The sequence below is a fragment of the Metarhizium brunneum genome, chromosome 7 (assembly GCF_013426205.1).
Source record: "Metarhizium brunneum chromosome 7, complete sequence".
NCBI classification, from domain to species: Eukaryota; Fungi; Ascomycota; class Sordariomycetes; order Hypocreales; family Clavicipitaceae; genus Metarhizium; species Metarhizium brunneum.
The window spans coordinates 1935541-1960694 of record NC_089428.1 but is presented as its reverse complement, the minus strand read 5'-3'; the positions used below and the strand labels follow the sequence as shown (position 1 = coordinate 1960694).

General features: G+C 50.4%; 10 protein-coding genes across 10 annotated transcripts; 3 read left to right on the top strand and 7 right to left on the bottom strand.

Moving 5' to 3' along the window:
• Window positions 1-982: 982 nt before the first annotated feature.
• gntK (Thermoresistant gluconokinase) lies at window positions 983-1583 on the top strand (the record flags this gene model as incomplete). Its single annotated transcript, XM_014688221.1, has 2 exons — window positions 983-1051; window positions 1134-1583. 2 exons carry the CDS (start codon window positions 983-985, stop codon window positions 1581-1583), a joined length of 519 nt encoding a protein of 172 aa, XP_014543707.1.
• A 1273-nt stretch (window positions 1584-2856) lies between these two features.
• On the bottom strand, window positions 2857-4223 carry mlcH_1 (ML-236A carboxylate methylbutanoyltransferase mlcH; the record flags this gene model as incomplete). The annotated part of the gene is made up of 3 exons (XM_014688222.1): window positions 2857-3287; window positions 3355-3646; window positions 3702-4223. The coding sequence occupies 3 exons, from the start codon at window positions 4221-4223 to the stop codon at window positions 2857-2859; spliced, it is 1245 nt and encodes a 414-aa protein (XP_014543708.1).
• A 1067-nt stretch (window positions 4224-5290) lies between these two features.
• Window positions 5291-6223, top strand: G6M90_00g111560 (uncharacterized protein; the record flags this gene model as incomplete). Its single annotated transcript, XM_014688223.1, has 1 exon — window positions 5291-6223. One exon carries the CDS (start codon window positions 5291-5293, stop codon window positions 6221-6223), a length of 933 nt encoding a protein of 310 aa, XP_014543709.1.
• Window positions 6224-6462: 239 nt separating this feature from the next.
• G6M90_00g111550 (uncharacterized protein) lies at window positions 6463-7826 on the bottom strand (the record flags this gene model as incomplete). Its single annotated transcript, XM_014688224.1, has 8 exons — window positions 6463-6612; window positions 6668-6787; window positions 6838-6985; window positions 7041-7145; window positions 7241-7500; window positions 7551-7612; window positions 7670-7699; window positions 7757-7826. 8 exons carry the CDS (start codon window positions 7824-7826, stop codon window positions 6463-6465), a joined length of 945 nt encoding a protein of 314 aa, XP_014543710.1.
• Window positions 7827-8477: 651 nt separating this feature from the next.
• fsdR_2 (Fusaridione A cluster transcription factor fsdR) lies at window positions 8478-10392 on the bottom strand (the record flags this gene model as incomplete). The annotated part of the gene is made up of 3 exons (XM_014688225.1): window positions 8478-8973; window positions 9025-10300; window positions 10356-10392. The coding sequence occupies 3 exons, from the start codon at window positions 10390-10392 to the stop codon at window positions 8478-8480; spliced, it is 1809 nt and encodes a 602-aa protein (XP_014543711.1).
• A 1210-nt stretch (window positions 10393-11602) lies between these two features.
• Window positions 11603-13351, bottom strand: Sugct_3 (Succinate--hydroxymethylglutarate CoA-transferase; the record flags this gene model as incomplete). The annotated part of the gene is made up of 3 exons (XM_014688226.1): window positions 11603-12030; window positions 12093-13024; window positions 13089-13351. The coding sequence occupies 3 exons, from the start codon at window positions 13349-13351 to the stop codon at window positions 11603-11605; spliced, it is 1623 nt and encodes a 540-aa protein (XP_014543712.1).
• A 615-nt stretch (window positions 13352-13966) lies between these two features.
• On the top strand, window positions 13967-16183 carry G6M90_00g111520 (uncharacterized protein; the record flags this gene model as incomplete). Its single annotated transcript, XM_014688227.2, has 6 exons — window positions 13967-14036; window positions 14099-14173; window positions 14229-15066; window positions 15130-15330; window positions 15393-15532; window positions 15606-16183. The coding sequence occupies 6 exons, from the start codon at window positions 13967-13969 to the stop codon at window positions 16181-16183; spliced, it is 1902 nt and encodes a 633-aa protein (XP_014543713.2).
• A 1037-nt stretch (window positions 16184-17220) lies between these two features.
• HET-E1_15 (Vegetative incompatibility protein HET-E-1) lies at window positions 17221-17967 on the bottom strand (the record flags this gene model as incomplete). Its single annotated transcript, XM_014688228.2, has 1 exon — window positions 17221-17967. The coding sequence occupies one exon, from the start codon at window positions 17965-17967 to the stop codon at window positions 17221-17223; it is 747 nt and encodes a 248-aa protein (XP_014543714.2).
• Window positions 17968-18076: 109 nt separating this feature from the next.
• G6M90_00g111500 (uncharacterized protein) lies at window positions 18077-19353 on the bottom strand (the record flags this gene model as incomplete). Its single annotated transcript, XM_066131831.1, has 3 exons — window positions 18077-18692; window positions 18725-19104; window positions 19234-19353. 3 exons carry the CDS (start codon window positions 19351-19353, stop codon window positions 18077-18079), a joined length of 1116 nt encoding a protein of 371 aa, XP_065987953.1.
• Window positions 19354-20144: 791 nt separating this feature from the next.
• Window positions 20145-20405, bottom strand: G6M90_00g111490 (uncharacterized protein; the record flags this gene model as incomplete). The annotated part of the gene is made up of 1 exon (XM_066131830.1): window positions 20145-20405. One exon carries the CDS (start codon window positions 20403-20405, stop codon window positions 20145-20147), a length of 261 nt encoding a protein of 86 aa, XP_065987848.1.
• Between the last annotated feature and the right edge of the window lie 4749 nt (window positions 20406-25154).

Sequence of the window (25154 nt, the reverse complement as noted above, 5' to 3'; positions counted from 1 at the left end):
TGGTGACGTGCAGTCTTGTAACAGTGACGCCAGTGACATGTGTTGTGCTTCAACGTCGCAACGCGACGTTGACGACCAACGGCCACGGTGCTGCGAAATATTTCATCATCGTTCACGTGCAAACACCCAACTAGATGCGCAGCCACGGCGTAGGTGGAATAAAAAATGTCAAAAATCACGGTCAAGCTCTCAGACGGCAGTACTTATAGTCCCCAAAAGGCATTTTGCCATCTTTGTACCATACAGAACTCGGTGCAGTTGCAAGAGACCAGCAAGCAGAGGTCAGCATTGAGCTACAAAAGACTAAAAATGGGAAGGAAATTAGAGTTATAACAATCACCCCGCTAGGAAAAAGACGTCAGCCGCACCATGACATCCCGGTGCCGTCATGTTGGAGGAATGCGTTTCCCTGGCGGAGCTTGTAAGAATGGTGTCATCCTGGGTGATTTGATACGCTTACTAGTTTTTATGACGTTGGATCGAAATACGTTTTGACATGAGACTCAAAGATACGTAAATTCTGGAAACGAGGTATTACTACCTACCTAGGTAGGTACTTCACTGCATGTTGAGACCACGAGTAACTGAACGCCAACTTGCCGCAAATTTTCCCACCTACGCCATATTAAGTCCCAACAGCATCGATAATGCTTTATATATCTATGTAGACTTCAAAATCTCTGAGAGCCTGTCCCATCTTTTGTTTATGGCCGGGGGCTTGGAGATTTGGGGTTTAATGGCATCAGCGTGACGTCAGCAAAGCACGACAATTTGGCGACAACTAACTCGATGATGACACCCGAAAACAATTAATCAAGTATTTTCTCTCTTTCAGATCAACTCAAACTTCAATGGCTATTTCAGCAGTAATATAGTGGATAAGCGCCTGTACGGGAAAGATGACGTTTCTTCCACTAATCGACACCAACAAAACACGCGGGGATGTTATCTCGGCTGGGCATAACGGAGCACATAATCGATCATGGGTTTTATTTATATCCGGGCCCACGGCTTCGGGAAAGTCCACGGTGGCGAAATTTCTTGCCTCCAGGTTCAATGCCCAATATATTGAGGGAAACGACGTCAGACACGCACCCATGAAGCCTTTCAAAGCGGCGCTAACTGGTCTGTAGCTTCAACCGAAGGCCAACATTGACAAAATACACAACGGCGAGCCTTTGACTGATTCGGATTGCGAACACTGGCTTGAAGCCATCTCGGAGCATGTCTCGGACTACGAAAAGGACCAGGTTCACCAGCGCCGTCTCATCATCATATGCTCAGCATTGAAGCGGAGTTATCGCGAACTGCTAAGGCAAAGCTGCCACCATGCTGGCTATTCAGTCGTGCACTTTGTATACCTCGACGCACCAGAGTCCGAGCTGCGGCGTCGAGCAGAGGCTAAACATGATGATTTTCCCGAGTCAAATCTAGTGCACAGCCAGTTTCAAAAACTTGAGCGACCTGGGATTGATGAATCTGACGCCACGATTATTAGTGTAGTTCCTCCCCTAGAAGATGTCCAAACTGCTGCGCTGGAGGCTGTGTCAAAGACCTTTATCGACAAGGGAGTGCAGAAATAATCAGTGCTATACGAACAGTACCAAGAAATCGTGGAGCGGGTCAGATTACTGGGTGAGAATGATATGACCAAGAGGATTCCTTCCAAAATACAAATACGACTGAACGGGCAGGAATTTCGAGTATATCTAAGGTTTAAGTTGAGATATGGAAGTTGGTGAGGTGGTGGAGAGGGTGAGAGAAGCAAATTGCAGAATGGCCGTTGGTCTATGTTCATAATACGACCGTTCATTCTAGCTCTAGAAGCATTTTGACAATGAGCCATGTAATTTAAGCGCTAAGCCATTCACTCGCTTCCTAGTAATAATCGCCTGGGGTCAATTAGCTCTAAACGAGGCACAAAATTGGAGATGCCACCAGAAACTATTGTTAGCCTTGCAACGACAGACCCAAGCTAGGTTGAAAATAGATGAAGCAATGGTCTAGACTGACTCTCCGTTTGGACCTTATGCTTGTCCGCCTGGGAGGAATGACTATTCCAGGACTGAATCCACCGTTGTCGATGGTGACAATAGATTCGAACCAAGGAGTGCAACTTATGCAGTTGATGAATCCTGAAGTTACTATTCCCATTCATTGCGATGACTATAGTGTTTTTAACTCGCCCCCTTTTAACTTTCAGGCAGAAGTAGAGAGGGCTGGGCTGAAGAGCCGGATGGTGTATCTTGGTCGTGGGGAGGCGTATCGATTTGCACTGAGGAGTTAGTTGGAGTTAACGTATTAGTCCAGATGTCGTTACAGACATTTGCCATTGGTGGCTAGCTATGGCAATTGAACCCAATAAAATGAATATAAAGTGGATTCAGATTTGTACTTGGCGGCAAATAAGAAAGCGAACCATGGTCAAGTTGAAGTGGATTTTCACGATTTAAAAATGCTAATTGTGTCCTCTTGGCAGCAAAGGACCTTGATACCTACAAAGGGGGTATGTACTCATTATAAAAGACGGCCATATAGTATAGAGACCTATCGGACCACATGACGTAAAAATATGCCATGATCTTGTTGCATCAGTTGACTTGCGTCTCTAGTACGTCTCTGTACAAGCTCCTTCAGTCTCTTTAGTCTTCTCATCCTGTCCCGGAGCTATTTTTACGCGACGCTGAAGAACCAAAAAGGTACCAGGCACCTTTAACCTGAATTCCAGGGGTATTCAGTCAAGAGCTACTATCGCTTTATCCTTTACCCCATAGCTCAGTAGCGAAACCCAACAACCATCACGATAGCGAGCGACGGCACAGTGGCCACGCCATCTTCCAAACACACAAAGCGGCATCACGCTTCTCGCGTCATCATCTTCAACCCTTGGTACGCCAGACTCTCCAACTCAACCCACAGCCCAAGTACTCTAGGATCCCCAAATGGAAGAATCTGCGAGCAAACCATGCCACCGATCCCATTCTCCCTATCAGCCCAAAAAAACACATTTGCGATACCCGCCCACCAGCCCGTAGTGTCAGATCTGCCCGTTGGACCACCATTAAGCATAAACGTCAAGCCCCAACCTTGCGGGGGATTTCCAGGGGTGGGATAAATGTCCGTCACGGGGTTCACCAGTTCAGGCTTCGACGCCGGAAATCCCTGTCGACCAAACTGAGGGAACTGTGGAATCTGGTTGGTAAACATTTCGTCCACGGTGGATTTCTCGAGTATCTTGACACCTGTTCGCGGGCAAGTGCCGTCGTTCAACAAAGCGGCCAGAACACCTATAACACGCCCCGTGTGAGTTGTCAGATTGGACGAGCATGCGGAGCGACAAGCACAAAGACTCACGACAGTATTCCTGAGGCTTGGCAAACATGCCAGCCCCGCCGCTGTTAAAGATGGCCTTTTGCTGCTCGGCCGTCGTGGCCGTCAAGTTTCTGCGCTGGAGATGGTCGCGACGGGACAGCTTGCCATCCGGGGCCCGTTGGTGCATGTATACGAGATGCTTCTTCATCTGCTCTGTTGGAAACATGGTGAGTTGCTCAAGACCAAGGGGTTTACAGATATTTTCCTGTATGTACTCGTTGAGTTTCTTTCCGGTCGCTCTTTCGAGAATAACACCGGCCCAGTCCATGTTTACCTGCGCGCGCGCGATCAGCATGACGCCAGAGCGGGCGATTTGGCGATTTGCTCACTCCGTACTGCCAGCCTTCTCCGGGCTGGAATAGAAGCGGTTGCATGATATCCGCCATGTCGCCGGAGAACTCCTCGATGCCAGCTGGATATCCCCAGTCGCGGAGGCGGTCGCTGAAGAAGGAATATCCAAACCCGGCCGTGTGCGTCAACAACATTCGCAGGGTGATGGCGTTCTTCTTCTCTACCAACTCTCCAGTGGGTGTGAGGACTTTCAAGTCCCGCCATTCGGGGCAGAAGCCTTCGGTTTGAGTGGCATCGTCGAGCTTCAAGACGCCCCTTTCGACAAGTTGCATGCAGGCCAGGCCGGTCAGGATTTTGGTGCAAGAAGCCAGCCAGAAGATGCTGTCCGGAGTCATGGGCTCGTTTGTCGAAACTCCGCGTTTGCCGGCTGACTTGACAAACAGCTCGGAGCCATCCTTGGCAAAGATGACGACCGTCGTGCCTGGAATGGCATCTTCGCCAGCCACTGCCTTGTCAATGGTCGCACTGAGTTTTTGCTCGATTTCGTCGCTGAAGCTCATGGTGCTACTTTTCCAAGTTAATTCTGCTGATTATAATATAAAACAGCTCAACGAGTGGAAGGCGGGGGAGTGAAAATGATTCTCGATGTCGCCTTGACGGCTGGTGAGGGGTTGTGATGCATGCACGAATCTCAATCGGGCGATGGGTAGTTACACCCCAGGCTACAAATGCTCGGTGATGAACGCCGAATATGGACTATTGAATAAGGCCAATTCGTTAGACTAGATGGCTGCCGTTGCTATTCTTGCCGATTGACGCGATCGTGGCCTCGCTCCACCTTTGGGATCAATGTTCTTCAGCGCACCGTCGCCGCCTCGGACGGCAAGAAGTCAATCCATTTGAGAAGCACGACATGAGACATGTGGCTAGCACACGTACTCTGTAAGAGACATTATCGTTGTTCCCAATATACTGCCTGGGAAGAATATGTCCTGCAAAACTCCTCGTTGCGTTTGAATCATGCTTCGCAGTTTCTAAAGTGAAAACTTGGAATGCTCACCGACTTGATTCCCAATATCCTCTTGTATCGGACCAGTCAGAATCATCTTCTGAATGACTTGACAAAACACCTCAGTTCTGGCAACATTGATGTGGGTGAGGGGCTGCAGTGGTTTGCCACGAGCTGGTTACTACTTGACGTATTGACATATCATTGATGTCAATATACATGCGGTGTCGCCAGCCACTACGCCTTTCTGGCGTTAGGCAGGCCACTACTTCTCTGGAGGCTTCCATGTCATGGATAAGCCATCAACATCTGTCTTAACCTTGTGGCTTCTCCGGATTGCACGCCGGTATTGTTTCATCTCTGCGTTGCTTATAAATAGTGAGACGTCATCAAGGTCGGATACGTCGGAAACGCCAATTTGTGATGCAGAGCCCAGCCGTGTTAAATATCTTCGCCACCTTCACGACTCCTTGGATAAAAGAGGTCGACCAGACCCGACCGATCAATCGGAACATACACGGCATCGCGCTCTGAACATCACTGCTCACTGGGCCGGGCTTGCTTTCACGACAGCCCGAAAATTGTTTCGCCCTAGTACTATCATTCTACCACTGCCAAATGGCCCAAAAAGGCCAGGGACGCAAGATTGCCATTATCGGTGCCAGCGGCCAGGTCGGCAAACCAACAGTGAATACCCTCATCAGCAACGGCGGGCATACCATCACCGCCCTCCAGCGACCGGAAGCTACGAGCGCCTTTCCCAGCGAAGTCATTGTCAAGAAGGGCAATCTCGAGGATGAAACCTTCCTCACGGACGCGCTCACGGGACAAGATGCTGTAGTCCTGATGCCTCCGCTCTCTCTCCTCGCCAAGCTGCAGGAGCCGGCGATCCGTGCCGCCGCCAAGGTCGGCGTACCCTATGTGTTCCCGTCCGAGTTCGGCCCCGACCCCTTTGCCGGCAAGCTCGTCGAGGAGAACGGGCTGCTCGTAGCAAAGAAGAAGATTCGCAATCTAATCGAGGAGCTTGGCGTGAGCAGCTGGGTCTCCATTGCCGTCGGCCCATGGCTCGACGACGGCCTCAAGGGAGGACTATGGGGCATAGACTACAAAGCTCGCAAGGCGACGTTGTGGCGCGGCGCGGATGCCAAAGTCAGCACGGCGAGCATCGCCCACGCTGCCGAGGCTGTGGCCGCGGTGCTGAGTCTGCCCGAGGCCGATCTGGCCCGGTACAAGAACAAGGCTGTGTACACTCCCTCGTTCCACCTGACGCAGAGGGACATCTTGCAGGCTGTCCAGCGCGCGACGGAGACGACGGATGCAGACTGGGATATTCGGGTGCGCGATGTGAAGGACGTGGAGAATGAGTACGAGGAGAAGATCAGGCAGGGCGATGGTGTGGCGCCGTATGTAAAGTTTTTTGTTACGCACTTCCTGCAAGGTCATGGAGGCGATTTTCAGAATAAGGTCGATGTGGTGGAATTAGAGAAGCTGGAGAAGCTGGGCTTGCAGAGGGAAAGCCTCGAGCAGGCCATCAAGAAGGGATTGCAGTGATTTTGACGCTGGCGAAAAAAAGCACATGGCAGGTCGACTGGTTAAGTTTTCATTACTATGGAAAAGGTTTTGAAGATATTAACGCATTTGCATATTTTTTAGCAGTTCTCCATATCCATAATAGTCAGACTGTAGCCCTCTGCGGCTGGAAAGTTGGAACAAATATCAACAGACTATGGTCCATAATAAACAGTAATTACCATATTAAAGCCCATGTAGCTAAGAGCCCCCCAAGATTATTAGTGCAAACCCTTCTCCAGTTCCATTATGTCTTTAATGTGTTGGTTTTCGGACAACTTTGCAGACACCTCCTCCATCAGCGGCAGTGGCAGCCTCGGCGCAGCAGGATAACCAAACTGCTGGCTGAGGAACTGCTTCAAGCCAGACAACTGTAATAGCGTCAGCGCTCGTGTTAACTGTAAACTCAAATGGCGGAGCACCTACGCCTTTCTTGATAATGGCCGCTTCCCCAAGAGCAGCCAAGCCCTGAAGCTCCTTTGCAAACTGGCGGTCAACGGCGTTATCGACGCCACGAGACGCCCGCCAGAGCTTCATGCAAAATTCCTAAAAAAAACAGTAAGTTTGAATCACGGCCATGAAGCTAGAGAACTCACCGGAGCAACGTTGGGCAGGGGACTAATGGCCCCGGCAGATCCTACACAAATCGACGGGAGGAGAAAGTCGATGAACCCTGCGAGCGTGGTAAATCTCGAATTATCCACCAAGGTTGTAATTCTGGCCAATTTGCCAACATTGCCGCAGCTATCACGGACTCGGTCAGCATCACGAACGAGGGGCCTAGTTCTACAGGACTTACGATAGCATGATGCCGCATATATTCGGCGCAGCCTTTGCAATGGCGACCACATCGTCGCTGTCAAGGTCTATCCGAGCAGCAACCGCCGGGTAGTTGTATATGATTCTTGAAAATCGCCGATTAGCAAATTTGATTGCTTGCAATTGGGTCCACGGTGCCAGGGACGGCGGCCGTGGGCGCGGTATTTGGGGACGACTAACACGGGGACTGGGGACGCGGCAGCTACATCAATGAAGAACTTGTGCATCGCTGCTGGGTTCGCTTTTAGAACCCTGGCGTAGTAGCCTGGCGGAACAACGAGCACGAATTCTGCTCCGGAGGCGGCGGCGTCTCGCGCAAGCTGAATGGTTTCACGGGTGCTGGGGGCGCCGACGCCAGCCACGATGGGTGTTTCGTGCAAATCAATAGAGTTGAGAGCATCTCGCAAGGTCTTGATCACCTTGATACGCTCCGAGTGATCCTAACATATGTGTTGGATGGGATGAAACGCAGGGAGGAGGGGGGACATACAAGGTGTGCGGCTTCGCCTATACTTGCCGAAGCCACTGGCAGAATGCCCGCTGCTGCAACATCTGTTCGTGGTTGATAAGTGACTCATCTTTCTGGCCGTCATCATCACCGGTTCTTACATTTGGCGTGCTTTGCGTAGGCATCCAGATCTGGGTAGCTTAGTATGTTGGTTCTCTCGCGACTGGAAACACATGCCGGTGACGTACCTAGCTCGTCATCCTTGGTGAAAAATACTGGCAAGGGAGCGTAAAGTCCCGCAGGAGGTATCTTTGGCATTGCGTGAAAGGCCTTCGTGAGGAATCTGGATTATTTGTAGTTGTTTTGTCGAAGATGATTTATGGTTTGAATGCAGTGGTGAGAAGTTGGTGTTGAGTCTTGACAGTCAATCACGCCACGTACTTGAGCTTCGATGCGCGATGCTATGAGGAATGTTTGACGCCATCAATTGCAGCCACTGCACCCGAACTTGCCGGGCGGGAGGAGCTCTTTCATACCTTGACGTCACTGAGAAATTTCTTGGAGACTGAAACGCGATGCATCTCTTGACCGTTGATTGGGTTTAGAAGCGCCACAATGACAGGATGTTACACACCAGACATGTTTGCCTTTGGTTCTGGAACCGTCTTGTATCTTTTGCGTATCCGGAAGATAACATCTTTCAATCTCTCTGTCATCTTGGGCCGTCATTTAGCATCTGCTGACTACCTGAGTCTGTAGCTACCCAGTGCCTTTATATGAGCTTCGTTGTGATGCCGAAATTCGTGACGATAAACATTGCTGATTGTTCAAAGTATATATCTCTCTTTCGGGAAATGTCAAAATGCACTTCAAAAGGTACAATGACTTTAACATTGATGCTCTCCGCAGCCAGGAAAATAAATACCACGTCTGATATATCACAAGCCTCCTCGTAGTCTTCGCGACTCCTCACCCCTCATCAGTATCCAAGCCTCCCAAGAAATATCCCGATGGCCCTTGCCAATCCCACAACAAGCTGCTAATAAGGTCGTCGGTTTGGCATGCTCCCATCCCAAGATCATTATTCGTCTCAGCCTGAGACGTCTCCAACACGCTTCCATCAGCATGAGCCGAACCCGTGTGCGAAGCCCGCAAATAAGCCGTGAATGAAGGTTGCACGAACACACTGTTCTCGTTGGATGCACCACTATTTGCGCCACCGGCATCGCCCTCAGCTACACGGCCTGCTTTACATCTTGCTTCGCGCGCAGCCCGGGCCAGCTCCTGAGAGACTTGCACCAATGGTTTCAAATACGTGTCCTGCTGACTTGCCATGAGCTCCGACGTGAACAGAACCAGTCTCTCCATACACCGTAGCTGGCCTTCGGCATCCTCGCTCGACGGGTCCGAAAGAACAGCAATGACCAGCGGCATGAGGGCCTTGTGCGCATGAGATACCGCCTCCCTATGAAGTGGTTAGACTCACGTCCGGGTCAGCAGGGCGGTGACGACTCACCACATAAGGTTGTTACGATGGCGGGGAATCAGACAAGCCAGCCTCTCTATTTCAACGCTCGAATGCAGACACCGCTCCAAATGCCGGAACCTCATCCTGGTCTCGCCACGCCTTGCGTCACGGTTGGGGGAGCTTTTCGAATCGCGGTACCAGGTGGCACTGTGCACCGTGATGATGCAGCCATGAAGGGCCATCGCCAGGCCGATAATGTGTGAATAGTGGCCGGGATGCCAATCCAGGGTATGGCTGGGCGTGTCCCGGCCCAGCATGCTGCTTGGTATGACGAGGCTCAACTCATCTAGCTCTGTGCCGAGCTCTCCGATCCCGAATTCGATATCCTCGATGGACTTGGCGGACGCTGACGTCGTGAATAGTCTAGTGTAGGCTTTACATTGTATCATGGCTAGTCTGGATTTTGCCACGAGAATGTTGAGCGCCCTGTCGCCGGATAGACCCAGCAGGATGCCCAGGTTGTCCCTTGGTGAGAGGGCCGGCAACGGCACGCCAATGTCGTTGATGTCCTGCGTACATGGACGGCCGGTGCGCGCAGCCGCCGTCGAGTCGAATATGAGGGCGATCCAAAATAGTCGGTTCCGTTGGACTTTGTCGGTGGGTGACAGTAGTGAGTGGCCTGTCGTCCGGTGCATCCCGGCCGCGTGGACGAGGCGCACGGCAGCGGCGGAGAAGGAGAAGAACGGCTGCGGATTTGGTGTCCCGTAAAAGAACCATGCCAGAGTCAAAATACCCTGAACTGACAACATGCTCACGCTGCTCGTGAGGACGGACGTGGCGCCTTCCACGGCCCTGTCTGCAAAGTTCCATGCTTTCTCTAAAGCTTCCTGTGGGTTCGAGCTCTCCTCAGCGCGTTTTCTCTGTGCCATGGCGAGAATGGAGAACAATGCCACCGGCCAAGCTGGTTCTGTGCTGGCCTTGTCTGTATGTAGATTGGTTGCGTAGTGTTTCTCTAGAAGGCTAGTGAGCGTGGGAGGATGAAAGATGGGTAAAGCAATGTTGAAATTTTCCAGAAACTCGTCGACTAATGATGACGCCTCCTCCCATGGTAGCGACTGCGTTGCTGAGGCGGCCGTCGAGCAACTTGAGCAGTTGAGGCTTGCTGGGGATTGTGTAGATGCGTGGGGATGAGCCCATTTGGCCCAGCTGTTCCCACGAGCCGTCAATGGTGATAGAAGTCTTTGCCGCAGAGTCGAGTCGTTGGTGTGCAGCTCTAGCCATTCTAAGCCACCGGGTGAGAGGATAGCTAGGCTGGCAGAAGGCCCTGGTTGTGTTCCAAGTCAGTTGATTCCATCTGACTGGATTGTCGTTTGACATACCAAAGTATCTCAACTCCCCAGTATCTTCGACCACCATTGTACCTACGGCCGACCCGTCGGGAGGCGAAGTTGTTTTCCTTGAGGCCTCAGCTGACTCTTCATGCGTGTGCTTGCAATCTTGGTCCCTCAATGGCTCTTGCCCGCGGACGACGCTCTCGGACAACGGGCGAAACGTTTGATCAGTAGGTTGATGATCCGAGTAGTGGCAATCAGCGCCGCTGGTTCGGCATTGCAAACAGATGGGGCGCACGCCGTTGCATCTGATCTTTCGGTGACGGCAAGCATCACAAGCCTTGGCGTTTACAAACAGCAACTCCTTAGCAAAAATGGTCTGGTCAGTTCGGAGTGTGGACGACTAACCTTGGCAACTCGCCGTTTCCAACCGCTTCGGAGTCGAGTCCCGGGCCGTTGACCCGTCGGTGCTTTGGCATCCATTCGAGCTGCCACTGTTGGCTTCAACAGTGTTGGACACAAGGACACCTTGACTGTCAATAGCTGGAGTGACGTTTCAAAATTGCTTCTAGAAGTGCCGAAATGTCCGAGTCTGTGCTCCGCTCCTCCGCGGGGTCTTGGCTTGGCTCGGCGCCACCGTGACGGGATCGGCGGTGGCACGCTGTGTCCTTTGCATCCCTTCAATGTTCCCTTTATTCCCGGGTTGGCATTTACGTCTGTGACTCTGCAACTCTCAGGGGAAATGTGCACATCAGCGTCGGTGTCAGATTGCAAGGCATCGTCAGACCTTGAGGGTCGTTTCTCGCCATCACAGCTTCACAACACCCCACAACTAATAACGCACGCATCACAAAATTATCATGAATACAACCCAATTCTTGGCGCGAAATGTTACTGTTAGTAGCATTACCTGAGCATATAAAAACGTACCAGTGTCTCGCCGGCTACCTTCCTGCACAAAGCTCTTGATCAAACTATGCACAACTGTGGCAGGCGCTTGATATCAAGGGCTTGGAAAGGATTCAATTCAAAGATAATCCAGTAGGGTGTCAAATTTCATTGGTTTTCCTCGAGGAAAAGAGGGACTAGTGACCACTATATATGCATGAAGGGAACGGCTGTGTCTAGGGCTCTTGCCCGGGCATGTGTTCAATCTGTGTACATTAACCAATAGGTCCTTTGCCGGTAAAAAGCTCCTTCATTGGGTTTCATGATCTGGTGGGCCTTTTCTGTAATAACACTAGTCTAGTTTACCGGTATGCCAACCCTTGTGCGTCATGTCCCTATTCAACCATCTATGCCGCCCATTCAGGAATCGACCTCCCCCGTACTCCAGAAGGAACTGCGTACTCAAGCACCGACGTCTCAAATTTAAAGGGCGGTGCCAAAATGGTAATATCGTCACCCACTCCCCACTCTCGCCCAGACATAGTGGAAAAGTAGTCAGGGTTTTTAAACAGTTCCGGCCGAGCCTTGGATATGGCAGCGTGGGTTTTTTGTATCAACGAAAACATTTCGTCATAATGCCGAACGTGGAAGCCTTCATTTCGTGCCAAAATCGCTTTTCCCTGGTCCGCAGTGTACTGGCCAAGGCGATAGTACCATATGTTGTACTGCGTCAGGCTCACATCAATGTCGTACGTGCAGTCTACCTTGGTCCGTTGAAACAACGCCTGCAAGACTGCGGCTGCGCCCACAAGACCTGTCTGATAGTCGGAATTGGCTACAAAACGCGACAAGATTAGCTGATGCATCATTGGCAAGAAAGGGGGGACATTGACGTACGAAGCAGAGGCACCACCGGCTCATTCAAGCCCAGGAATTTCCCTTGCAGCCACGAGATGCCCACGAGGCAGTCGCTTATCTGCTGCCAGCCGGAGCGATATGCCAGCGGGCCCTTGAACCCGTAGCAGTTCTCGCGGACGTACACCAGCTTCGGGTTGATTGTGCGCAGCGACGCAGAGTTGAAGCCCAGTTTGGCCAGAATGCCGGGGCGATAACCGTCGATCAAGACGTCGGCGCCCGCGACGAGTCGCTTGAATGTGTTCTTGCCCTCGTCACTCTTCAAGTCGATATCTGCGTCCTTCTTGCCCGTGCTCAGATCAATCCATGTTGCAGTGACATCGGGCAGGTTCTTGTTCGACACCTTGATGACTTGGGCGCCGAGAACGGCCAGGACTTTGGAGATGACGGGGGCGGCAATCACACGGGAAAAGTCAATGACACGTATGCCCTCGAGCGGCTTGAGCTTGTCCGACTTTTGCGCTGGCCAGGTGCTCCGTGGTGCGGGAACCGGCTTCATAGTCCAGAGCGGCTCATCCGCCATGATCTTGCCGTGTTCCGAGGCAAAGAATTCCTCGGGGGTGAGGCACGTCACCCCTGCTTGGCGAAGATGTTCGTTGGCCGTTTTTTCCAGGTACGCGGCGTCATACTGGGCGACCTTGTCGCTGAAGATCTTGATGGCCTCCTCACGCGTCACGTCCTGCTCTTCCACACCAACCAGGCCCATTGTCGCCGAGGCATTCATTGACCCGTGCAAATGGTACCATTTGCCATCCTTGGTCTGGTAAACGTTTGTCGCCTGCTGGTGGATAGGCTTCGCCATGTCGTACAAGTCCCCCTTCTTTAGCTCGGCCAGCACGCGGTCATCCTGCATGGCCGGCTTGCCATTGATGGTGGGCAGGATAATGGACTCTAGGAAAAGGGTGGCGAGGTCCCTAACACGGCCAGGGGTGTAAGCAGCAAGCCCTTCTATATGTATTTCGAACGCCGGGCACTCACGTATCAACTTCGGCGGCTTGGTATCCGATGCCGTAGCGGTCGGCACTGATGGCACTCCCTTCGGCCGCTACGAGGGCAGCCAGCGCCGCTGCGGACTCGGTGACTTTACATGGGGTCGGGATAAATGGCTTGGGATCCTTGCCGGTAATTTTGACTCGCTTTGCTGCTTCCACAAACTCGCGGGGCAGGGATAATTGCTCGTTCTTGAGGAGTTGCTCCTCTAGGATGCGCTGGCTCTCCTGTTGAACCGAGTAATTCTCCATGACTGTAGTAAGCGACTTGCAGTGCTGTTGCAGAAAAAAACAAGGGTGATGATGATGATGAGGTGACACGTTTACTCTGTTTATTCTATTCTTTTTATACAACGGCCACGCTTACTTTTATATAATCTGACTGACAAACTGAGCGTTGCATCAGCCGACTCGGATCGGAGTAAGCCGGTTCCCCCGGCACGTCGCCATCTTCGCACTAGACAGAAGGGAATCGTATTGCATGCTCGAATACGGAGTAGATGCCCTCCCATTGAAAGGAGTTTTGGCATGTGCCCCGCTCAAAACTCCATCAGGTCGTGACGGCTCCGGAAACTCCGTGGGAGTTGAACATGGCGCAGCCGGGCTCTCGGAGTTTTTGGGACGCAAGTGTCGGCAACGTCATAAACTCGCAAGGATGGCCGGCACGTAGTATCGATGGCAGGTTGGTGGCCATGAGTTCACCGGGCGTTTGGAGAAACAATGTCAAGAGCCTCGGTCGGCATTCATCCACACCAGAGGCGGTTCACTTATAAAGTCGACGAACCGCCAGCCGGGGTCATTGGCATTTTCTGATTTAGCAACAAGTCTAGAGATTCTTACAGAGATTATTCAAAGTTATACTTCAAGATGTCGTCCTGGCGTGAGGGAGCATTCGGCAAGCGAGCAGTCCGCATAGCGAATTGCTCCGGCTACTGTGGTGCGCATCAGAAACCCCAAAAACACCGTCAATCAGTTCGCTAATCAACCATGCTCGTCAAGGCGATCCTGCGATAGAAATGTACAAGCAGGCCACTCTCGGAGATGTCGACTTCATCACGGGTGACTACCTCGCCGGTAAGTGTGTCATGTATAGTCAACTCCTAAAAATTCTATACTCACTCATTTGCAGAGGTCAACATTGCTCAAAACGCGGAAGCATTTGCTTCAGGCTCTCATCCAGGGTACGAAATGTCTGCACTTGAAGGTCTGGAAAAGACCCTCGATGTAATCAACGACAAGCGTATCAAGGTCGCTATAAATGGCGGTGCGCTCAATCCCAAGGGACTAGCTGAGAAAATCGCCATGATGGTCCAGGAGAAGCGGTACTCACTATCAGTTGCCTATATAACCGGCGATGATTTACGCCATCAAGTCGGCCAAAATATGCCCCCGACGCTAGACTCTGCGCTTCTCCCACACCTGGATGAATCATCGGCCAATTCCAACCAAGAACAAAGCCGTTCGTACATTCAAGACGCTCAGGACCTGGCCACGGGGGCCCAGATCGTCTCGGCAAATGCGTATCTCGGTGCTCGGGGCATCCTGACCGCTTTCCAACACGGGGCTGACATTGTCATCGCAGGACGTGTGTCCGATGCGTCACCCGTCATTGCAGCGGCCTGGTATTGGTGGTCTTGGAGCGCGGCTGACTATGACAGGTTAGCCGGCGCCTTGATTGCAGGCCACTTGATTGAGTGCTCTGCATACGTCACCGGGGGCAACTTTGCTGGATTCACGGAACCTCAGTACGGTGGACTGGATCGTTTCGTCGACCCTGGATTTCCGATTGCCGAGGTTCATGATGATGGATCTTGTGTAATCACCAAACATCCCGGTACTGGAGGTGTTATAAACAAAGACACCGTCAAGTGCCAGCTACTCTATGAGCTACAAGGTAATGTCTACATGCACAGCGACACCAAAGCAGTATTGGATGGTGTAGATATAAAATCCATTGGCGAAAATAGGTGAATCGATCCCCTGCTTGAGTTCTTACGCTCTCTTGCACGCCCATGCTAATTTATTCATAGAGTCCTTGTTACGGGTATCAGAGGGCTTCCTCCTCCGCCAACAACAAAGCTAGCTATTTTTTATAAAGGCGGCTACGAGTGCCAGCTGCTGTTCAATGCTACAGGGTACGGCTGGGAGGAGAAATGTGCTCTGTTGGAACAGCAAGTCCGCCGTAATCTTGGTGTCAAAGTGAAAGATCTTGATCTCCTCCAGTTTCAACGGTAAGATACGGCATCTATTCTCTTTATGAAACGATCCGGCTCTGACCCTGATTCTGGGCTAGAATTGGCACCCCCGCTACAAATCCAACCAGCCAGAATAGCAGCACCATGTACATCAGGGTAGTAGCCCAAGGCAAAGACGCAAAGGGGGTTTTGGAAGTCGCGAATGCTTTCAAAGACATCTCTCTCAAACACTTTTCCGGTTAGTCAACGGTCTTGCTCCCAAGATAAGAAAATCCTTTTGTGCACTCTGGTATTCTGATTTTTCTGAGTAGGATTTCACTGTGCCCTAGACATGAGAACTGCCGTCCCAAGACCGTACATTGCATACTATCCCGCCCTGTGCCAGCAGGCTCATCTCAAGGAGACAGCACATCTAATTGGAATTGACGAATCCGGTCAGACAATTTCGAAATCCTCCTATCCTGCAGGTAGTGCACCTGCCTTCTCGTCCGAGGCGTCAACTCCTCGAGATAGTTACGACACGAGCAACCCTGTGGCCTTTACGGGGGCACACAAATCTATCCGCCTTGGAGACATTGCTCTTGCACGGTCCGGAGACAAGGGGCCAAATCTGAATGTCGGTGTATTTGTCCGAACAGAGAAGCAATGGGAGTGGCTGCGGTCATGGTTATCTCGTGAGCGAATGTGGCAGCTGTTGGGTGAAGACGCCGACCCGAGCTACACCGTAGAACGGGTTGAATTCCCCCGCATTCACGCGGTTCATTTCGTCATATACGGCATTTTGGAACGGGGCGTGAGTAGCTCGACGAGACTGGATGCATTTGGCAAAGGATTTGCTGACTACTTGCGAGACAAAATTGTCGACGTGCCACTTGCAGTCTTGCAGTAGTCTATCGATGAGTCGTCTTCTGCCATAGCTCTACCAACTTATGTAAATTATAACGCCTTTATGCGTAACTGAGTTAGTCTTATTATATATTATACGCAAATTAAGTCAGCTTTTCTAGAATGTGAGCCGATACAGCTCGTAAAGGGAGGACTTGGAGCCTATGAGAGTCGACTGGTGCTCCCACATTGTAATTGATCAGATAATTCGAAGCGGTTAATATGGTGAAAGAACCTCGACTCGGAACGGCCGACCACATTATTAAGATGAGAATTTGAGTTCTTGATATACTTTGGTGGTACACATAACTGGCACGGTATGTGGTCGGCCACGGTGGCAAGCCGGGATGAGAGCAAGCCACCATAAAGTCTGTCAACTACCCATGTTTAAAAGACAGTGCATATTATTATGGACTCGAGCCTAGAGCTCATGTCTGTGGTGATTGCCTTTCAATGTTGGGTCAGCACTAAACCCGCTTTAAATGCGCTTCAAAGGTAGAATAAAACCTAACTATACGAGAAAAATGGACGGAGAGGGCCTTTCCCTTTTCTCTCCTTGAGTTTACGATTACATTCAGCGATGCGTACTTGCAGCAGCAGGTAGCACCAGTTTATTACACATTTCTAGGTTGATAGCAGATGCGTTGCGCTTCACAAATGCCAATGATGCCAAGTGTCAAACAGCCACACAAGTTAGGATCACGAGACCTAGGGTATTAGACTCTCATCGATTTCTCGTATACGTAAAGCTTTTTAGTTATCTAGGGCTTGAGGAAAACCAAGAACCTTCGATACCAAAGACTGCTATCAGTCACCAAGTACCTTCCTTCACCATTGATATTAATCGCAGTACCATCAACTCTGGTTGTAAAGTGCTGACTGCGAGCCTCATACATTCCGTGCTCGGTTCCGCAGCGTTCCGATCAATCACAAGACCACGAGGTCCCGCCACTTCGGCTCGCTCTGTCAAATGCTCTGAAAAGTAAAGGCAGCCAGAGGGAGCAGAAACTCCGACGTTGATACGGCTGGAGTGGGAGGCTTCTAGCATCGAGTATCAGCCGTCACGGCCTCGGAAAATCCGTAAACACCAACTTGTCCGAAATCTGTGCAAACTACAACTCTGTGACCAAAGACACCACAAGCACTAGGCCCGAACTGTTTAGGGAGAAAGATGACCTTCTTGCCACGCCATATGACCCACGCCTCATCTCCGTCCTTGTTGTACGAAATCCAGTACGGACTCCATGAAGGAAGTTGAGATGGTCCCGAGGAAGCGCTGACGGGCGACTTGGCTCCGTATGGTGTCATAACGTGGCTCGACGAGTGCTTATCAAGCCACATCTTGTAAATGCGTAGCTTAGTGTTAATGGGAGAATCCTTGTTTACGTCATCGCCACTGTCCATGTCCCAGATTCGGATTGTTTTATCCGCACCCGATGAGAGTATCTGCTTCGAGTCCGGGGAGATGAGAACGCTCAACACGTAGTCCCTGTGGCCCTCGAACGTGTGCTGCAGATTCCAACCACTCTCATCTTGTTGTGGTGCCCATACCATGATCTTTCCGTTGGTGCCGCACGTCGCGATGTACTTCCCACCGGGGGAAAAGGAGACGCCCGTGGCAAAGCAATCACCCTGTTCGAGGATTTGAGGTTTCTGCTCGTCTCTGTCTCCCACCTTCCAGACACGAATGGTACCATCATCCGAAGTGGAGGCTACGTAATCTCCATTCAGCGACCAGGGGGGAAATCGGAACCCGTCCGTGTGGCCAAGGAATTTGCGTAGTCGCATCCCCGTCTTGACATCACAGACACGTACGCTGCAGTCAGCACCAGAGGGGAGCAGCATCGCCCCATGCTTGGGTGAGAACGAAACAGACAATATCTTCTTTTTATGCCCATTATATGCGAGGATTCACGAGTTCGTTCGTCTCAATATCCCAGAGTAATATATTTTCTCCAACTTGAGATACAGCCAATGTTCGGCCGTCGGGGCTTAGAGCCTTGTTGATCGGTGACCTAGGCTCTACCCAACCCGCTGGCTCTGGTTCCTGTTCTATTCGCTTCCTAGGGGCGTGCCAAAGATCTACTGTGCCCTCGTATGACCCAGTGGCGAGGTAGGCTCCATTCGGTGAGGCAGCGAGGCCGCCGCACAGTATTCGACAAGGTGATCTCATCACTTGCAGATGTTCTCCTGTCCCGAAATCCCAGATGTCAACGTCCCTCTCTGTGCAGGAAGCGAGGCGATACCCGTTTTTATAGGCAGCCAAGGCAACGGAGTTGACGGCACCTCGCCTTGCGTCAGGAGGCTTACGTGCTTCGGGCTCCTCGGTGTTCAGCTCCCAGATTCGGACTGTGCTGTCCTTAGACCCGGAGGCGATATGCCTTAATTTGCACGAGAACACGAGAGAGTCGATTGCCCCTGTGTGACCCTTCAGTCTGTGTAGTGGTTCACGCAGCTTGGTAGTCTCTGTGCCGGGATGGGACTGGCTGCGTTCGATCCTATCCAAGTCTCTTCTACCGTTCGATCAATTCTCGGTGTTACTCACAGGCTTTCCTTCTCCAGGTTCCGTATGCTCATTTGTTGCTTCCAGTTCACTAGTATCCTTCTTCCCACCGTTCGCCTCCATTTCCACATTTCCACATCCCAGATGAAGCTCACGTCCCAGACTTTGACTTCGAAGTCAGTAGAGCCCGTAGCTAGTAGTTTACGGTTTTTACAGAAGACCACACTCTTCACTGTACTTGTAGCTGTATTCTCGATATCATAGTTCTTGAACGTACTGGACGCAGACATTTCACAGTCGAGATCCCAGATGCTTGCTGCCCGGGATATAGCCGCCGCAAGTTTGCTTCCGTCATCCGAGAAGTAAACCGCATGCACAATCCCAGGCTGATCTAGGAGACAATTCACTTCACGACGCAGAAGCTTTTTTAAAATGTTAATCATGCGGGTTTAAAGGCTGTCGTCCAAGACACTTGTCCCTTTGACATCGTGAAGTAGATCGGCCGCATACCAAGCCTCTTCGGAACGTAGGGCGTCGCAGACGATACTTACCCATAGGTAGTTAACCTGAGACGCCAAATGCAGTTGTCTGATAACTTGTTCCTCAAGCTCCTCGTCGTACTTGTTCGTTCTGGCCAGATCCCTTACTTTGGCTGCTATGTAATCGTGCATTGCGACGTCCATGCCAAGCAAGCCTTGGCTCAGGTCACCATGCCGGCAGCCAATGTTCAAAAACGTCGACTTGAAGCGCTCTGGCCCGTCACTTGAAATGAGGCATTTAATCTTCTTAGACAATTTTAAAGACTTTCTGTCGGGGACTGAAAGTCATCAACCCCCGGCTGACTGTTCCAAGACATACACTGATCAAGGGCATCAGCAACTATGTATGTTATTGCTAGACTTTCATCTTCTATCATGTCATAGAAAATCGCGGACAAGGCTAAAAAGTCATTAGGATCATTGAGGTGTCGACGCCTAGTTGAGTCAAGCTTCCTAGTCAGGTGCGTACATAGGTCCGGTTGGTACACAAGAATGAGCCATGCGCCAGTAAGAGATATCCCTGGGCTTCCTGAAGCTAATTCATGACGGTGAGAGCACACAATTGTCATCATATAAGACAATATGGCTGTGTAGAGCGATATTATCCGTTGCTTGAGCTCCGTGGGTACTCAGTCGCCTTTTGCTACCATATCCCATTCAGCATTCTGGGCAGACGGCAGTACCATTCCATCCTTGATATGATATAGGTAAGGCCCCGACAGTCATCATCGTTTTCTTTGGTTGGATGAAAAACGATCTGCTTCTCTATTAGCAAACGGATCATGGGTGCCATGATTTGCCGGGACTTCTCATACCTTCGATGCTGCATAGCTCGCAGCTACCCAGGCAAGCACTGCCTCTGCCGGCGTCATCGAAGCCGTAGCCCTAATGATATTAAAGAGGAAAACACCGTTCCCCCGAAACTAGAGACCGAGAAGATGCTTCATTTTGCCCCACCTGGTCTCCCAGTCTCGTTGATCGATCAGGTTCCGAAATGTGTCAGACGATGCGTTCTGGGACGGCAGATTTGCAGCAGTGCTCTCTAATTCTGGAGTAAGGATCGTCTCGTACCAAGTCACGAGTCTGGAATTTCTCGCCCGGAGAAGATCGTAGGCCTCGTCCCAGAGTGTTTCTCCTAATGTCTGAGTACCGGCAGCTGATAGCGACATGGGTTCCGGAGACATTTCCAGCCAGTTGCTCTGACCTGGATTATATGTCGCTTGAAGCTGTGTCTGCCCATGCTGTATCACTGGCTGTTTCTTCTCGTTCTAGCTATTCATTGTTAGGTTTTTTTTCCGGAATATAATTTGGGTTTTTTATTTTTCGCAGTATAGCTTGCTGGCAAGAGAGGCTGAAGTTCCAGATGTCTGGAAAGGTCGAGACTCGCCTCGCTCTGTATGGACAAAGAGATCTGAACTGGGACACGCTTAGGGACCAACAACAAAGCCCAAAGAAGCATCGCCAACAAAGGACCTCAAGGTGACAGACTGAGCACATGACCCAGTGGAAACCTTAGGCATAAATTTTCCCTTCATGTATATAGTGGTCACCCGTCCCTACGTTCCTTTAGAAAATCAAGGACGTTTGATATCCTAAAAGTTTATCTCTGAATGGATTCATTACGCGCCGAGCCCTTGTATCAAGCCCTTGTCATATTTGCTGCTTAGCGTCTGTCAAGTCGTTTCTATTGGGCGGGATATTGGTCAAAGACGGTAATGCCACATACGTCATTTACGTTGATGCTATTTGTACATACCTTGCCCGTATCTTTATTTTCGTTCACTCTACGTGAGACGGGGAAAGTATGTGATCACATTTACTAGCTACCCTCATGAAGGGTAATCAAATACTTGTCCCTGTTGAGTTATCAACAGTAATTCAAGGCAGTGCAATGAGGCATATTGATGGTGTAAAACGATGATATTTTCGGCATCTGATAGTCTAAAATAAACGCCCTCAAAACCCGGGACATTGAGCCTTCTTATACCCTGTTGGAGCCCTTGAGGACTCCTATAATGACCCTCGTCCTAGCCCTTACTCGAAACCTAAGAAAAAGTAAACACCACGACCCCCGGGCCTCTCGGACCTCTCGAGCCCCCGATTATTGCCTCAAGGACCTCCACTTATCGCCTGCTTGACTCAATGAATTTCTAGTTATTCTCGTCCGCATTGCCTACCCCTAAGACAGCTCCTTCGTTGGCATCAGGGTCTTGGAATACCATTTCCGTCACATGGCTTTCGTCGGCGCTGCTAAGACAGGTGCTTAGTGGCAGGGTGTCCGAGTTGCCTGGCGCGGATACGTGCGTTTTGAATCAATGGAGATGATATGCTTGTCTGTAATCTTTTGGCGACGGCGTAATGCAGAAAAGTCAAAGAGTGAACGGATCTGCTCCGGTATAAGCTGGACAAGCAGACGAATCTTTGGCATTCTGTTATTTTGGTATTTGACATCGCCTCATGAAAAATCAAGCACCTTTGACACCCTAAAGTCGATCATTATAGTTTAAATTTAACACTGTGTTCTAGGCCCAGCTGCCCTGCTCTTGTAACAGATCTCGATGAGGGAATTCGACTCGCAGCACGGACAATATCCGAGCCAATGAAGACCATGTATTACCAAGCACTGCATGGCGGATCGAATCAGATCAAACGTGCAACTGAAGTCATAGGAGATCGGACCGCGACACACTCAAACAATTCGCTCTTTGACGACAGATCCTCTGTCGAGATCTATCTTGCACCAGTGAAGCGGCTGGTGCTGCATACATCAGATACCTACTAGGCAAGTGGAGTACTCGGATATACGTTAAGTTGCATATCACCATTGTAATAGCTTTGTGGATGTCCAGCTGACTCCAGCTCACCATCATTCTAGGCACTGATATACAATAACCATGGCTGAAGCCGCTGGCCTCGTTCTGGGCGGCATACCGTCGTGATCTGGGCTCTTGAGAAATATGCAGAGCCTTTGGAGGTCTTTCAAAACTATATAACCTCTATAGGGACTCTCCGGATTAGCCTGTTTTTGTAAAACCGAAAATTGAGGTTAACTCTCTCCAACCTGGGACTCGGTACTGAGCCATAAAGACAAGAGTTGCAGGACTGTTTCTGTACCAAGTTCCCAGACACCTCTCACCAGTTGATCTTTATCGTTCAGCACGCCGATTGAGGACCTAGACATTGACTTCAACGGATATGCACAGGCTCCGATGCATGGAATTGCCGCAGAATTGAACCTCATCTAACCAGCGAATATACTATTAGACGAACGCCCTGCCGACTAAGGCTCAATGGGAATGGCATCGAGTCTAACATAGCTTTAGCACAAAAGAGAGTAACAAAGTGGTCGAGGAGCTCAGGTACTTGAATCGAGATTTGAGAAAGGGTCCTTGGCAAAGCTGAAGTGCCTGCTGAAGATGACAGTCACAAAGTTCAAGACCTCCAGCGTCGCTTCAACAGTCAGTGGTGCAACTTCATTCGTCAATGTATCTACTCTCTTATGGAGCGCTTCAGTCTGGATTCTGTTCTACCTGTTCTGAGCCTCACCAGGCCGCCATTGGTCTCGACTGGCAAGGGTTGGAATCGGATGCAGCCCAACGTTTTAAAGTGGCATCTCTTATGAGACAAATCCTCGCCCTCAATTGTCTGGATTATGGCAAAACATTCAAGTTACTTTGGATACTCGGGATGAGGTACCTAGCTTAATTCAGAAGGTACTAACGCCATCAATCTCTTCGGCTAATGCTCCCTCCCCAGCCTCTTATCTCAAACCTAAGAAAGCACGTTTTGAGTTCCGTTCACATATCCGGACACCATCACCACCGCCAATTTCGCCGACATTATCCAGAGAATTGACTGTTTCTCCTTCCATGATGAGTAACTAAATAGTGAGTCGTTGTGATGTGATCTGTGTGGGCTGTGTGGGCTGTCGTGACTGGGCTCCGTCAGGCATCGTCAAAGCCTCAGAAGAAGACGGGCATCGACGATTCGCCCTTGGCCACGACCAAACGAACTCAACAAAGGTCATCAGCGCAGTTCCCCTGAAGTCTCTGCTTTCATCTCATCAACAGTCAGTGCGGCAACGATGCTCGTGTTTTTCCACGTCCGCGAAACAGAGATACGGCATCGCCGCCTCAATAGCCTGGTCAGTCTTGCACCTGAGCGGCAGTCCCTGGCTTGGCGATTATTGGGACCAACACCAAATAAAGATTCTGATTGAGAACGGTCAAAGTGGAAGGGAGATGCTCTCGCGTCACCCGCATGCTTCGTACATTTGCACCTCAGCAACCAGGCCGAAGGAGCCACCCATGGACGACTTCAAGCATCTCATTCCCAACAGAACCATCTTCGCCCTTGTCATTATACTAATCTATTTTTGCATCAAAATGTCTTTGGTGGAGATTCAACAGACGGGCGAAAATTCAGTCTCTGCTTGAAAAATATGAGACGGCGCTAAAAACACGAATTAATGTCTGGTATACCGGGCCACGGGAGACTCACATGGATATGCGGTGGAGCGAGACGTAAATTCTATATCCAGGGACGGGATAGGTGCAAGGACTTTGGCGTGGCATAGTTTAGGCAGCAGTTCCACGATGCTGTGATTTCGCCGGTGCAGGCCACGTATCTCTTACGCCCCCGGACTCGCACGTCCCCACGTAACCAGAGCTTGGAGATATCGTATATAACTGGAAGATTTCACAGAGATATTCCGGGCATGGTCCTTGGTTGCGATGGATCACCGGGAAAGAGGTCTAGAAAACAGATTTCGTCAGGACCCAATATGCCGATATACCTCGGCATATTGGGTTCGGACCGACTTCCACTTATAGGCTCCTGCAATTAGATGTTAAGACCGACCACAAGAGACAATTCTGAGTTTGTGGGCTTCTAAATAAATTCTGGTCATAAGTGGCTGATGTGCAGGGAGGCAGAAAGGCTGGTGGATGGAGCTGGAACCAGGGAGGCGACTTCTGAAATTATTCCTAATTTACGAAGAGACGAAGCGAATCGCGATGGATTGGCGTCCTTGTAGCCCAAAGTTGCAATATTTTGCTCCGAGCCGTGAAGTGAGTCTATGGACCAAATGTGACGCAACACGGCTGCACCGCCCATTGACTTGGTGTGTGAGAAACAGGGGCGGCGCCGTGCTGCGACAAACTGTGATCGCTCGGGATATTTCCATCCATGTCTCCATCAGCGCTGCGCCTTCATAGTGGACCTTTGTGTGCCTTGTCAAGCTGCAGCCGCAGATCCCCAGACCATGACTCATGATAAGGCTGATTCTAGTTGCTGTAAATACGACCTATTAAATCAATAGTAAGGTTCTTTTCCACGCTCAATAGATTGTACCTTTTCAGTTGGACGTCCAAACGAGGGGCATTACGTAAAAGTTCAATAGTTGTTGAAATAGAATACTGTTGCCCTTGGGCCAGCTTGCTAAGAGGCAAGAGGGAGAAAGAAAAGAGAAATGACAAGTATGACAAGATACCAACCTTTAGCTTTAAAATAGTAAACAAGCCACAAGCTTTATTCAGTATGTTCAACTAGTTACCAGATATTTTCCAACTAGACAAAACGAATGTTCTCCCGCCTCATTACTGCCTCGCTCTTTGTTGGCCCCAAACCCTGCAAATGAAGGTCCATGTCTATTTTGCCCAACGGCCAAGGCGAACCGTCAAAGTTGTCTAATGCCAAAAGTAATACACCGCCTACACCAAAATTTGTCCCAAGAACGCAAAGGACCTTAGAAAGTCGTCGTCATAACATATACAGCCGCCTTGCCGGTCCTTGGGCAAGGTTTGCTTCCCTTTCGTTTTCTGACCCCCCCCCCTAGTTCTCCATCTAATACCCAAATGGCTTCCATGAAACATTGTGGAGCGCTTGATCACATGGAATGGAGAAATTGTTCTTTGCCTTCACTTTGTTGACGG